The sequence below is a fragment of the Miscanthus floridulus genome, chromosome 4 (assembly GCF_019320115.1).
Source record: "Miscanthus floridulus cultivar M001 chromosome 4, ASM1932011v1, whole genome shotgun sequence".
NCBI lineage: Eukaryota > Viridiplantae > Streptophyta > Magnoliopsida > Poales > Poaceae > Miscanthus > Miscanthus floridulus.
Window position 1 is genome coordinate 67,891,477 of NC_089583.1, and position 14,335 is coordinate 67,905,811.

General features: G+C 47.8%; 1 protein-coding gene across 1 annotated transcript; it reads right to left on the reverse strand.

Moving 5' to 3' along the window:
• Nucleotides 1-2,476: 2,476 nt before the first annotated feature.
• On the reverse strand, nt 2,477-3,708 carry LOC136551625 (mitogen-activated protein kinase kinase 9-like). The gene has a single exon (XM_066543184.1). The coding sequence runs from the start codon at nt 3,644-3,646 to the stop codon at nt 2,633-2,635; it is 1,014 nt and encodes a 337-aa protein (XP_066399281.1). The 5' UTR covers nt 3,647-3,708; the 3' UTR covers nt 2,477-2,632.
• Nucleotides 3,709-14,335: the final 10,627 nt, after the last annotated feature.

Sequence of the window (14,335 nt, forward strand, 5' to 3'; positions counted from 1 at the left end):
CATCCAGACCCTGGTTAAATAGGCCAACCTTGAAGATGGAGAAGTGTAAGTAATGGTGATGCAACTGTGTTGTGGGCGTAGTTGGGAAATAACTCATGCTGACTTCACCGCCGATAGACCAAACAATCATGGAGGGTCGACAGCCATAACACGTATCATAGTCGGCTCGGCTTTTCATACGACTGAGAAAATACCACGGCCTAATCTATTGTTAACCTATCGGTGGTAGAAGTTTCAACTGCCAGTTTTTTCCTTAGGAGGCCTCGCTATTGGTCCAACCGACAGTGGACATATAACACTGTCGCTTCTATCGTTACGACAGTGAAATATCAATATGTAGTAGTGTTGGGTCCGATGTGTGACTACGGGGGAGATTGTTGGGGTTTAGTCCCACATCATATATCTATGGTGGGGAGCACAACATATAAGACGGGGACAGTCCAACCTATCAGGCTAGTCTTTGGGTTGACTTAGGCCCAAGACCTTATATATTGTCAGCTCTGGTGGACCTGGAACCTATGGGAGCAAGCTCATGGGTAACGGGCCACAGTCTTGTGGTAACGAGCTGGGCCAGCTCCAAGATCGATAACTCGGTGGTCACCACCGGTTTCAATAATTAGTATCGGAGCCGCCCAAGGTTAGAAAAGCTAAACCCGATAAAAATCTTGAGCGTCACATCATGGCGGGGGCACCATGATGTGTGACTATGGGGGAGATTGTTGGGGTCTAGTCCCACATCGGATATCGATGGTGGGGGAGAACAACATATAAGGTGGGGGTAATCGGATATCGATGGTGGGGGAGCACAACATATAAGGTGGGGGTAGTCCAACCAATCAGGTTAGTATTTTGGGTTGAGTAAGGCACATGGCCTTATATGTTGTAGCTCCAGCGGACCTAGGACATGTGGGGAGTGAAGGCTCGTGGTAACGAGCAAGATAGCTCCAAGATCGAGAACTCGGTAGTCACCACTGGTTCCAACAATTGGTAACAGAGCCGCCCAAGGTCAGAAAAGCTAAACCCGATAAAAATGTCAAGTGTCACATCATAGCGGGGGCACCCCGATGTGTGACTACGAGAGAGATTGTTGGGGGTTTAGTCCCACATGGGATATCGATGGTGGGGGAGCCCAACATATAAGGTGGGGGTAGCCCAACATATAAGGTGGGGGTAGTCCAACCTATCAGGCTATCTTTTGGGTTGAGTAAGACCCATGGCCTTATAATATGTGGTAGCAGGGTGATTGTTGGGGTTTAGTCCCACATCGGAATCAGATATCGATGGTGGGGGTAGTCCAACCTATCAGGCCATCTTTTGGGTTGAGTAAGGCCCATGGCCTTATATGTTGCAGCTCCAGTGGATCTGAGACCTGTGGGGAGTGAAGGCTCGTGGTAACGAGCAAGCCAGCTAGTCCCACATCAGAATCGGATATCGATGGTGGGGGTAGTCCAACCTATCAGGCTATTTTTTGGGTTTAGTAAGACCCATGGCCTTATGTGTTGCAGCTTCAGTGGACCTGAGACCTGTGGAGAGTGAAGGCTTGTGGTAACGAGCAAGCTAGCTCTAAGATCGAGAATTCGGTGGTCACTATCGGTTCCAACAGTGACCTTGCAGCAGTGGCCCCATAGCTTCTTGGCATCGAAGTGGCCCAGCAATCAGGAACTCGGTGGTCACCATGGGTTCCAATAGTGACCACGCAGCAGTGGCCTCGCAACAACTTGGCATCGAAGCGGCCCAGCACAATCATGGTGCCCTTGTCCACCTCCATCGCCATGCCTGCCAAGCAATTAACGAGAGCAACGACCAGCGATCAGTTGGCGAGTGTATACCAAGCCAATGCACGATTCAGTGGCTTCTTGAGGAGTTCTTCACATCAAAGTTCAGATATCATGCAATTCGCCTCCCTGAAAGGATGAATGAAATACACAAAGTCTCAGAATTAAGTTCTCGTGCTCTAATCTTCGCACTGAAGTCTCAAGTACTCCCTCCGTTCCAAATTATAAGTCGCTTTGACTTTTTTTTGTTTCATTCATTTTAGTATATATCTAGACATATTATTATATCTAGATGCATAGTAACATGGATATATCAAAAAAGTCAAAGCGAGTTATAATTTGAAACGGAGGGAGTAAGTATCTGGTTCAGCTCAATAGATTTGAAACTTTTCAGAACACATGGCAGTCTTCCCTTTATCGTCTAAACTCCAGTCACAATGAAAAAACCATCACAGATGAAGAATATAGTGCACGAACATCGAACACTTTGGCAGCCAATCCATGTGTCGCCCACCGCAGGCCAACAGCGCGGTAAACAGCCAAACAGGCAGTCAGGCACTGGCGCCTCCACCCATTCTAGCGTTCTCACCCAGGAAACTAACAAGTCGACCATTCGTTTCAAAAAAAAAAAAAAGTCGATCAAGAAACCTTAAGCACACAGAAAAGCATATGCATCGAGGTCTTAGTTGCTGCAAAAAAAAATTGCATCCAAATTGTAAAATACAATAATCTCCGAGCTGTAAAGTACAGCCAAATCTGGGAAGAGGGGGAGTTAATGTCAATAGTCACGACGTTACACACAGATCAGCAGCATCAGCTGCTTCTCCTCGATGACCTACCTAAGCTCCTACTACAGGCTACACTACAGTCTCGACGATGATCTCCTGCAGCGCGCGCCTTGACGCCTCGACGTCGCGCCGCGTAAGGAACGGGTGTGAGAGCAGCTGTGGCACCGTGGCGCGCCGCGTCGGCTCCTTCTGCAGGCACGCCGCCACGAACCGGCGCAGCTCTGCCGACACCTCTGCATCCTCCGGCACGGACGGAGGCTCCCCATCGCAGATCGCCTGCTTTATCTGCTCAACGGACGCCTTGTCTACTCCGGGCAGGAGGGGTCGTCGCCCCAAGAAGAGCTCCAGGACGGTGACGCCGAGGCCCCAGACATCGGCCGCCATGGCGCCGTGCGGCCCGGCGTGCGCATTGGGCGCGAACCGCTCGGGGCTGAAGTAGACCATTGTGCCACCGGTGATGGGGACCAGGAGGCGCTCGCCGGAGCCGCCGTAGAGGATCCTGGAGAGGTTGAAGTCGCTGATCTTGATCTCCCCGCGGGCGTTGGCGAGGAGGTTGTCCGGCTTCACGTCGAGGTGCGCGACGCCGCGGGAGTGGAGCTGGGCCAGCGCCACGACGCACTGCGCGGCCACCTCGGCGAGCGCTGCCTCCGGGATTCCTCCCAGCCCCCTGCGTCGCCGCAGGAGCAGGAGACGGCCGAGGGATCCAGCGTCCATGTACTCGAGCACGAACGCGGCCTTGCCGCCGGGCCCGCGGAGCAGGGCGTGGAAGTCGACGACGTGCGGCGCCCCCGCGGCGCGGGCGAGAACCTTGGCCTCCTCCTCCGCGACGAGCGGGTCCGGGTCGAACGACAGCTTGAGCGCGAAGACCGCGCCGGTGCGGCAGTGGCGTGCCTTGCAGACTCTGGCGAAGCCGCCCTCGCCGAGGTCGCCGATCCAATCGAGGTCCGACAGCCGCAGCTCCTCTGGTACCGGCGGTGGAGCCGCTACAGGCTCGGAGGCCCTCTTCCTCTGGTGCGGCGGAGCAGCACTGCCTGCCGGGCAGAACATCTGGTGAGGCATCATCGGGATGACCGAGCAAGCCATCGATCGGACGCGCTTTGATGGCAGACGCGATCCAAGAAGCAAGGGACTAGGGGAGAGCTGCAAATACGTGCGAGATTGGATTGGGAGGAAGCAGTGGGGGTGCTCGGGATTTATAGCGCGTGAGGGTGAAGCAATGCAAGGTCGGCGGGGCTCAGCTGATTTTGGTGCGCACCTGATCGTGATCGACATCGACCCCAAGTCGGAGTCGAATCTTCACTCCGACTCCGACTCCGACTCCGACTCCACTGTCCACCGCACCCATTGCGCTGATTCTCCCCTGTGCACGCGCGGAGACGTAAACGAATATGATAAAACCTTCCAACTAAGACGATCATCGTGCCTACTGCCGACTGCCTATGTATCCGTCACAGCTTTCCGCTGGCAGATTTAAAATATTTCTACTTAATAATTTGAAACTTGTACTTGCATAATTTTATACTGTGAATGAAAAACTTTCCGTCACATCTATAGGACTTTGTAAGTAAAAAAAAATCTGGTTTTGTGCGGTGCTTTTTAAAAGGTTTTGGGATTTGTTGGGTGATCGTCTTGTTTCTGAAGTTCTCGACGTAGTTAACGATTGCAAAACTCTGGACGCAGCGTTGAAAATGGACGTCAATTTTTCCGTCCCGTGTTTTTCTACATTTGACCTGACCGTTTCTATATTGCCGGAAAAATCCAGAAACGGGACGGAAGGTCTCGGAATCTGAACGGAAGTAGAAATGACGTTTTTTCCATCCGTATTTGTGGAATTCTGTATTTGGTCAGAATTTTTCTGGATTTTACCCGGATTCCAGACAGGCCCATCAAAGCTTGCCTTGTATTTGTCCCAAAGGCCCAACACTAGCCCATCTAAAGAAAACGTAGGTCTCTAAACTCCTAGGCTCTCAACTCCAGTCCATGGTTATTAGGACCGGCCCGGACCGGTAAAAGACCGAACTAAAGACTACAATGGTTCGGTTTGCTTTAACCTAATTAATTTACGACTAAAATTTGCCATGCCAAAACTAGGTAAAAAAATTGCTATGGATTTGGCAAAGGCAAATGTGGGAGGTTGACAAGTTTTTGTAGTCAACCAAATAATAGCCAAAATCATGGTTCGTCAAATCTTTGGTTTGGCATATTTTAAAAGTCAATCATTTGGACCGTAAAAATCTGTCAGTTTTTTTATGAAACCGAAACCGGCCGGTTCCTAGTGAACCGCTCCGGTCTTAACTGCCGTCTGCAGGTGGTGCCGTGTGCGTGCTCCCCGCCTGTGCACCTGCTGCTGGGCCCGCTAGCTGCTGCTGGCAGCCTGCGGCTGGTTCGTGGGGGAGCAGGATCGAGTGCAGTAGTGCAACATAAGCAGCAACAGCATCTCAGCCGTGTTGCCATGAAATATTTTAAAAATCTGAATTTATGGTCCATAAAGTAATATGTTTCTATGTAATAATTTCTCAACATATATGCTCAAGTGAAAATAAATTCTTTTTCTCACATGAAAAAATAAATTGTTTTTCCATAAGTGAAAATAATTTTTCCAGTTAAACTCTTCGCTGCTCGCTACCTTTCGTCTCAAAAAAAAACCCCAGAGACTGAGAGCACTTGAGGGAGAAAGAATGGGAAAGAAAAAGATTTGATCTTAGCCATTGATGGTTTCTTAGACGGCTGAGATGCTGCTACTGCTTATGTTGCAGTAGTAGTAGCTACTGCACTCGATCCTGGTCCGTGGGCGCTTGGAGCCTTTCATGTATGCTGTTTACTTCAAACTTTTTCATTTCAAAAATTTTGAACTTTTTCTCTCGAAGAGCTGTTCTCAATGGTACATACTATTTCAGCATTTGAGATTGTTTTGCAACGGTTAATATTTGAATTATTTTTTGAATCCTTTTTGCACCAAATTGTAAATGCTCCATATATTATCTTTTCATGCACATTTTTTGTGTATCATGTAAAACAACTCTATAGTACCAAAAAATTAGAATTTGTTAATTAAATTAAGACATATCCAGCTACTAATTATCGTTTTTAGATAAAAATTATATGTTATATATCATTATATTGCACCGATTCGAAGTATTTATGGGCGGTTCAATTTATTCGGTCCAAATCTATTGAACCGGTGGTTCAACCTGTTCTTAATTGTTGGACCAGTGAACCAGTGAATCGATAGCCTCGCTGGTTCCATGTCCAGTCCGGTCCTAACAACTATGCTCTAGTCACAGTCGCATGGGCGCAGAGTGCCACGCAGGGCTCTGCCTCCAGGCCGCCGTTTGACAACCCGTGGATGAACACCTTCCTTACATCACCGGTTGAGGAATCTGTCATGCATCTGTTTCTTAGTTGTCCTTCTGCATAGATCTGTTGGGCAAGCTGGGGCCTACTGCCTCCACAGTCTGATGATCCATTTGTGGTAATCACTATGTACAGAGCTCAGCTACACTGTCCATTTGCTTTGGAGATTCTCATCACAATGTGTTGGAGTATTTGGTCAGTGAGTAATTACCTTATCTTCAGGGGCATTCAGCCATCTCTGCAACGATGCAAGGCTATCTTCAAGAAGAAATTTGCTCAAGTTATCCTTAGAGCAAAAGCTAGTTATGAACCCCCATATTAGTCAATGGTTAGAAGGCTATGTGTAATTTTGCTCATTTTCTTTATTACCTTCTTTGTATGGTGAACCCTGTTGTAAAGCCTTGTATTTCTCTATACACCTAAAAAATAACTAATGTCATCGTCATGTGCTAATAATCAATCGCTTCACTCCCTCTGCCTATCGGCCGACTTCGACACCGTGTCGGACACACCGCACGCAGTGTTATCGTCGTGTGCCTGACATGACGTGGCCTGCATCTTCCATCTTCTTCGTGGAGGTTGCTGCAAAATTTGCACTGAGCATGTTCTGTTACATTCTTCTTTATTAGATTTGTATTGGTGTTTTCTGCGCCAAGTGGAAATACATCATTTTTTTTCCTAAATTTTTCAAAATTTCGACCTGTACAAATTATTTTTTATGATTAGTGAAACATTTCCTATACTCGTGGTTGTGCTCCGCCCTTGCCTAATCGATCAAATGGTGACATGAACCGTAGATCAAACCCTGCTAGCTGCCTATAGGCCGACTTCGACACCGTGTCGGACACACCGCACGTAGTGTTATCGTCGTGTGCCCCGCTACGTGTCCACATCGGAATAGAGTCCGCAACATGCAGCCACTTCGCCAATTATTTAGATGAACGCAACCAACTCGCCCAAAGCAATCACGTACATGCCCAAAACAAAAGCAATTACGTACGGACTAAGTGTTAGTTAATTCAAAAACAAAGCAATCACATAAAGGCCTAAAAGGTAAAGAGTTATTGTCGCTTGCTAATTCAATCTCCTGTCCACCCATGTCTATGGAGTATGTGTTGGGATCATCTGCTCACCTCCGCCCACATCTGCAGAGTCTGCGTCGACTACGTCCTCCTAGAAATGGAAGCAGAGCCTGAGAGGTGCTTGTGTCGTGTGAAGCCAGTACGTCGCCAACTACTGTCCTGTGGTTAGCTGCGATGGGCTCGAACTCGCGTGTATATCGCACGGGCTTCATGGTTCTCACAAGGGCGATCGCATCGGCGGCGGCGCCGCGTCGGGAGGCGGCAGCGCGTCGACCTGCAGCGCCGTGCCCAGAGGCAGCAGCGCATCTGGCGGCGGCGTCGCATCGGGCACCATCATCGTGTATGGAAGAGGAAGCATCGCCCGCCACGTAGAGATGAAGAGACGCGACCTTTTCAGCTCCAGCCCCATAGGAAAAAAAAGGAAAATAGGAAAAAGAAAATAGGGAAAAAAAGAAAAAAAAGGGTGCAATGGCAGGAATACGAGAGACACACGTACTATAGGCTATTTTGCGAAAACAATGGAGGTGCCAAATATGCAATTTTCTAGGAAGGTTCGCGTCCTGGTGCTGGACACGACCACAATGGAACGATCTATCATCAATGCTTCATTCCCCACAGGCGAATCCTACTATGTGGCTGTTAAGCGGGAGCATGACGAGCTGTGTCTTGTTTTCAGTAAGGAGCAATGCTTGCAGCTCAAGTTCTGCAACGACGTAGGCTAATGGGTGCTCATAAAAAAATATCTATTGGCCGTATTAGATGTGGACAAAAAATCATAGTCCCGTGTAACGCACGGACCTATATCAATTAAATTAGGAAAACCCTCTCCTGTATTCATAAAAAAAATGAACATCTTTTTGACCCGTTCGTGTTTCTGAATATTTCTATATACCCCTTCTCTGTTCTTCCGCACTCCTCTAATGGCTATCAGTAAATATATATACTCCTATGCAACATGCTAGCCCAAAAGTACCAGGCCTAAAGCCCATCATATCGAGCCCCATATCCTGTGGTACAGGATATGACACGCCGCCGTCGCCCTCCAGGTCCTGGGCTCCTGGCCGGCCCGGCGGCCCCCGCCGCCAGCCAGTCCACCCCGCCCGGCCAGCCCCGCCCTCCAGCTCCAGTAGCAGCCACCATGTCGAATCGTGGTCGTTCCAGCTCGGTGCCGCCGCCAGCTCGTGGAAGAGGAAGCCGTCGGAGCAGCATCTTGGTTTGGGCACCATGTTGCCAGCGCCGCCGCGACCACCATCTTCGATTAAAGACAGCAGCAGCGGATCCATTACAGTTACACGTAAGCAGTAAGTAGCCAGTAGCAGTTGCAGTAGCAGTTAGCGGGGAGTTTGAATAGTTTACAAATTAATAAGAATTTTATTGTTTTCTTTGATAGGAAAGAAGATGAAAGTCAGTGAAGTCGGTGTGTCAACATCATCATCTTCAGCAGGACAGAATGAAGATCCAAATCAAGTGATTGTCAGTGGCGTGGCGTAGGAGGTGACACTCGGAACCAAGAGGAAGGACAACGTACTTTAAAGCACTGAAGAAATAGTTGCCCTTGATGATGGCGATCCTGAGGAAGAGGAGGTTGCCGGGTCAACAGGAAAGAGGAAGAAAAGGTACACATCTGTTGTGTGGCAATATTTTACCAAGAAGACAATGGTAGTAGAGGTTGACGGCAAGAAGTATGAGCAGCTGTGGGGTTATTGCAACTTCCCAAGGTGCAAGCAAAGGTGAGTCTACCAATGGAACAAATGCATTTCGGAGCCATTTGAGATCATCCCACAGTCTTGTAAAAGGTCAGTTGCAACCCAAGGCTGAAAATGACGGTGGAAAAGATGTTACCAATATTCAGCCTTTCAGGTATGACCCTGGGACTAGTTTCAAGAAATTCTATTTGGCAATAATCATGCATGAATACCCATTCAATATCAGGAAAATTGGTTTCATAGCACTCAAAGATTATGACATCCGGAAAATACCATCCAGTGGCGCACTCGCATCAGGGCCACGGCCCACGGGCCCAACAGACAGCTGCTGCTGCAGCCCCGCCGCAAAGTAACGCGATAGCCGCCGCGCTCCCCGATTCGCCCGCGACAGCGCCGTCTCCCAGTAGCTACGATGGTCGGCTGTCTGAGATTCATGACCAGCTTCAAGCGCACGTGAGTGATCCTCTGCACATATATCCATTCGTGCTCGATAGTATATTGGTTCAAATTCGTGTTTACTTTCCATCGATTCATGTGCTTAATTTTTCATTTCATATGAATCTATCACAGGAATCCTTCTCCATTGCCTCCACGATCCATGTGCTGTTGCAGACTTGCAGTAGCACCTTGCAGCTGGAATGGGAATTCCAGGCGTACGTGCAGGAGAGTAGAGAGCGTGGATGCGGTCACGCGGTGTGCGACACGTCGACACTCAAGCTACTCATCCCCGGCAGGTCCGTCTCCTTTCGGTGAACGCGGTGACGGACTGGGTCACAAGACAGTAAGCCACTCTTTCATGGAGTAGCTGTGCATGGTGATGATGATCGGCGGCGAGTGCAGAGGACCAGCTGCCGCATGAAGCCCCATCCCGAGCAGCCAATGTCGTGGCCGGCGGTTGTCGCGCCGTTCAGCAGCAGCAGGCCCATGGGCATGTCCTTGCTCTACTGGTGCTGTCGTACAGGTTGTTCTCTATGTCCGCTGCCGTCGTAGGTCGTAAAGGTTGTTCTCCACATCCTCCCGTGGCTGCTGCTCGTTTTTGAGTCAAGTGGAGGTGATAGGACGGAGGCCAACCAACGACGTTAACAGCTAACAGAGTGCTAGATTCCGGACAGTGACTTTCAATGTTATTTTACGGTAGGATGAACTTTCAATGGTATTTTTCGAATGCCGTGTTCTTTCGGTGCTACGAAACCAATTTTCCCATTTCCTTAAGTCTTTGCGTCTAAGCTTTGCCTTCAAGTCGAGGGTCACTGCTAGAAAAGATATAATGGACATATACATAGAAGCCATGGCATCCGAACCCGCATTTTTCGAACCCGATCCCGTTTTCGCAAAAAAAAAATATAGAAATGGGAGTAGAAATGGGTTTTTTTTCTGTCCGTTTTCATCGCTACTCCTGCGGTCGGCGCTCCAGGGCTCAGGCCTCAAGACAAGACTTCGCCCGTACACCAACCCAATCCTTTCCTCAGTGGACGTTCGCTCCAGAGTCGCACGCATGCACGGCATTTTGTGGAGGAGCGCTCACGGAGCCGCGGATGGGGACAGCGAGCGGCGAACGACGATGTGCCTGCGTTGCGCCGTCAGCGCATCTTGTTACTATCTAGCTTCTGTCCTAACCTTCCCCTCTGATCGGTGTAAGCTCGCGACGGCGGCGGATCTCCGCCTGCAGGCATGGCTCGGAGCGCGCGCCGCCCACCACAGACAAGCTCGATGGAATGCCGCACCTAGTGCGCTGGATGTAAGTTCTCCACTAAACAAATATTTATACGGAGTACGTAGCTACCAAGTCATCGTTTCCCCATTTCATTTATGTCCTGCATCTGCAGTAAACTATAGTACATTGCATCACTCCAATTTTATGAATCATCTTAATCTAAGAGCTGGAGTAAGTAGCACGGAAGCACCATCCATTGTAAACCCTGGCCGTGTGGTTTTGGTGCATGCTTGTCATTGTAGACTTTCTGTGGATCAACTAGAGTAGATCTAGGCCGGTGAACTCATAGAACCATGAAACACATGCACATTTAGACCTAGAACACTACACCGAGAGGGAGATAGGGGAGAGAGGGCTGGTGATGAACCTGAGCCTCCAGATGATGTCGCGGTTGTGCTAGCCATCGCGGGTTCGGTGATGGAGGCAGCACACGGGCAGCGACGGATGGAGTAGAGGTTGCACGGACGTCGATGCAGTGCGGTCGGGCGTAGCAGTGGCGACGGCGAGGATCAGCGGAGCTTCCCGTCGCTGGCTGCGCGCCCTCTCGAGATCGGTTAGGGTTTGTCGGTGGGGTTTGCGGCTCACGGCGAACCTCGTACTTTGAGCCGCCGGCCCCCACCTCTCTATATAGCGCAGTGCGACGGGGGCCCACCAACCATGTAGGGTTGGGCGCCCCCGATCAGGGCGCGAGACCAAGGCCCAATAGGCCGTTGGGCCTATTGGTCAGGAGATCAATCTAACATTCTCCCCCTTGATCTCACTATTACTTTTATCTTTAAACTTTAAACTTCAATCCTTTAAACCTTACTCATTTCTTCACAGATGATGCATAGAGCATGTTTCATCGTCTCGGTCAATCGCCGATAGATTTGACAGCTACAATGCACGTCTCTGATCTAAAACAGTTACTTTAACTTTTGGGCCCTTTATAGTCCAGGAATCATAGGCTTTCCCTTAAACCCATGCCGGCTACATGTTCTCTGAACACGTTGGGTGGTAAGCCTTTTGTAAGCGGATCCGCGAGCATCTTTTCGGTACTTATATGCTCAAGACTTATCATTTGATCCCGGACTTTATCCTTCACAACATAATACTTTATGTCAATGTGTTTGGCAGCACCACTTGACCTATTGTTGTGAGCATACTGTACTGCTGGATTATTATCGCAGTATAATTTCAGTGGTCTATTGATGTCGTCAACCACCTTTAAACCGGGTATGAACTTCTTTAGCCAGTTCACCTGCCCCGTTGCCTCATAACATGCTACAAACTCGGCATACATTGTGGACGATGTAGTGACGGTTTGCTTTGAGCTTTTCCATGAAATAGCTCCCCCTGCGAGAGTAAACACATATCCAGACGTGGATTTTCTATTATCTCCCGCATAATCAGAATCTGAATATCCCACTATATGGAGTGAATCAGATCTTCTATACGTCATCATGAGGCCTTTCGTTCCTTGCAAATAACGTAAGACTTTCTTTACCAATTTCCAATGTTCTATTCCAGGATTGCTCTGAAATCTGCCAAGTAACCCGGTAACAAATGCCAAGTCAGGGCGCGTACACACTTGAGCATATTGCAAGCTTCCGACAGCTGAAGCATATGGAACCACTTTCATTTGATCGATCTCATATTGGTTCCTGGGGCATTGAAAATCCCCATATCTGTCGCCCTTGACTATAGGAGCAGGTGAGGGACTACATTTGTGCATACTGAATTTCTTTAAGACTTTTTCTATGTATGCCTTTTGTGACAGTCCTAATACCCCTTTACTTCTATCTCGGTGAATCTCGATCCCTAGAACGAACGAAGCTTCACCAAGATCTTTCATATCAAATTTTGAGGACAAAAACTTCTTTGTTTCCAGTAGTAGACTGACATCACTACTAGCAAGTAAGATATCATCCACATACAGGACAAGGAAGATAAACTTCCCATTCTTAAACTTTGCGTAGACACAATTGTCCTCAACATTATCTTTAAACCCAAAATTCTTTATTGTCTGATCAAACTTCAAGTACCACTGTCTTGAAGCTTGTTTTAATCCATAAATAGATTTCTTTAGGCGGCATCCCAAACGTTCTTTTCCTTCCATGACAAAACCTTTCGGTTGTGCCATGTAAACATTTTCCTCTAAGTCTCCGTTGAGAAATGCCGTCTTTACATCCATCTGGTGTAATTCCAAATCGTAATGTGCCACTAATGCCATTATGATTCTGAAGGAATCCTTACATGAGACTGGAGAAAAGGTCTCATTGTAATCAATCCCTTCTCTTTGTGTAAAGCCTTTTGCCACAAGTCGGGCTTTATATCTCTCTATATTCCCTTGAGAGTCAAGTTTTGTTTTGTAGACCCATTTACAGCCTACTGTTTTGGCTCCTTTAGGAATTATCTCCAAATCCCAAACTTTATTTGCATTCATTGATCTCATCTCATCTTCCATGGCCTCAAGCCACTTTGATGAATGGTCACTTTTCATGGCTTCTTCAAATGAGGTGGGATCATCCTCCATTTGAAATTCTTCAGTGTTGTACACTTCATAATCAGCAGGAATAGCTGATTTTCTAACTCTTTGAGACCTTCTAGGGGCCTCCTCAATTGGCACATTTTCTGTTTGAGGCTGTTGTTGCTCCCCCTCATGTGTGGCAATAGGTTCTATAGGATCCTGAGCCACAGGTTCCTCATCATCATTCATTGTTGCCACAGGCGGGATAACAACAGGTGCTGGCACCACAGTGTCTTGTCCTGTTGGTGCAGCAACAGCAGGTAGTGAGAAAAATGGCTCATGAATGATCGGAGTGGGTGCAAACACCCGCTTCTCTTCAAGGTCAATTTCTCGAGCTACCATGCTCCCCCTTATCATTTCATCCTCTAGGAAGACAGCGTGTCTCGTTTTCACAAACTTTGTATGTCTGTTAGGACAGTAGAAACGAAAACCTTTTGACTTTTCTGGGTAGCCAATGAAATGGCAACTCACTGTTTTGGGATCTAGCTTCCCAATGTTTGGGTTAAAAACTTTAGCCTCAGCAGGGCTCCCCCACACACGCAAGTGGTTAAGTGAGGGTACTCTTCCTGTCCACAACTCATACGGTGTTTTGGGCACCGACTTACTTGGTACTCTATTGAGAATATGAATGGCGGTTTTTAACGCCTCCATCCACAGACTCGTGGGTAAAGTGGAGTAACTTATCATACTACGCACCATATCCATCAGGGTACGGTTATGCCTTTCAGCTACTCCATTCTGCTGAGGTTCGCCCGGTGTTGAATACTGGGCGACTATACCATTCTCCTGTAAGAACCTTGCAAAAAGTCCAGGAACTTGTCCATATGGGGTATGCCGACCGTAGTACTCTCCTCCACGGTCAGACCTGACTATCTTAATCTTTAAATCATGCTGATTTTCAACTTCTACTTTAAATATTTTAAATTTATCCAACGCTTCTGTTCTTTCTTTAATTGGATAAATGTAGCCAAACCGAGAGTAATCGTCTGTGAATGTTATGAATGAGTCATAACCATCCACACTTTTCACAGGAAAAGGACCACATATGTCTGTGTGAATAATCTGTAGGATTCCTGTGCTTCGTTTGGCATCTTTCTTAATTTTCTTTACATACTTTCCTTTTATGCAATCTCTACATTGTTCTAACTCTGAGAGCTCTAACGGAGGAAGAATATCATTCTTAACTAGTCTTTCTATTCTCCCCCTCGAAATATGGCCTAAACGACAGTGCCATAATTTCGACAACGCATCTTGAGCTCTCTTTCGTTTTCTGTTTCCATTGTTCGATGAGGATACATTTTCATTTTCATCACATACGGAATTAACATTTTCACGAAGTGATAACAAATAAAGCTCGTCTTGTCGGAAAGCAAGACCAATACATTTATTATTAAACAATATCTGACA

Excerpts from the sequence above, each read along its gene's own strand:
- LOC136551625 (XM_066543184.1), bottom strand. The coding sequence starts at position 3,646 with ATGGCTTGCTCGGTCATCCCGATGATGCCTCACCAGATGTTCTGCCCG.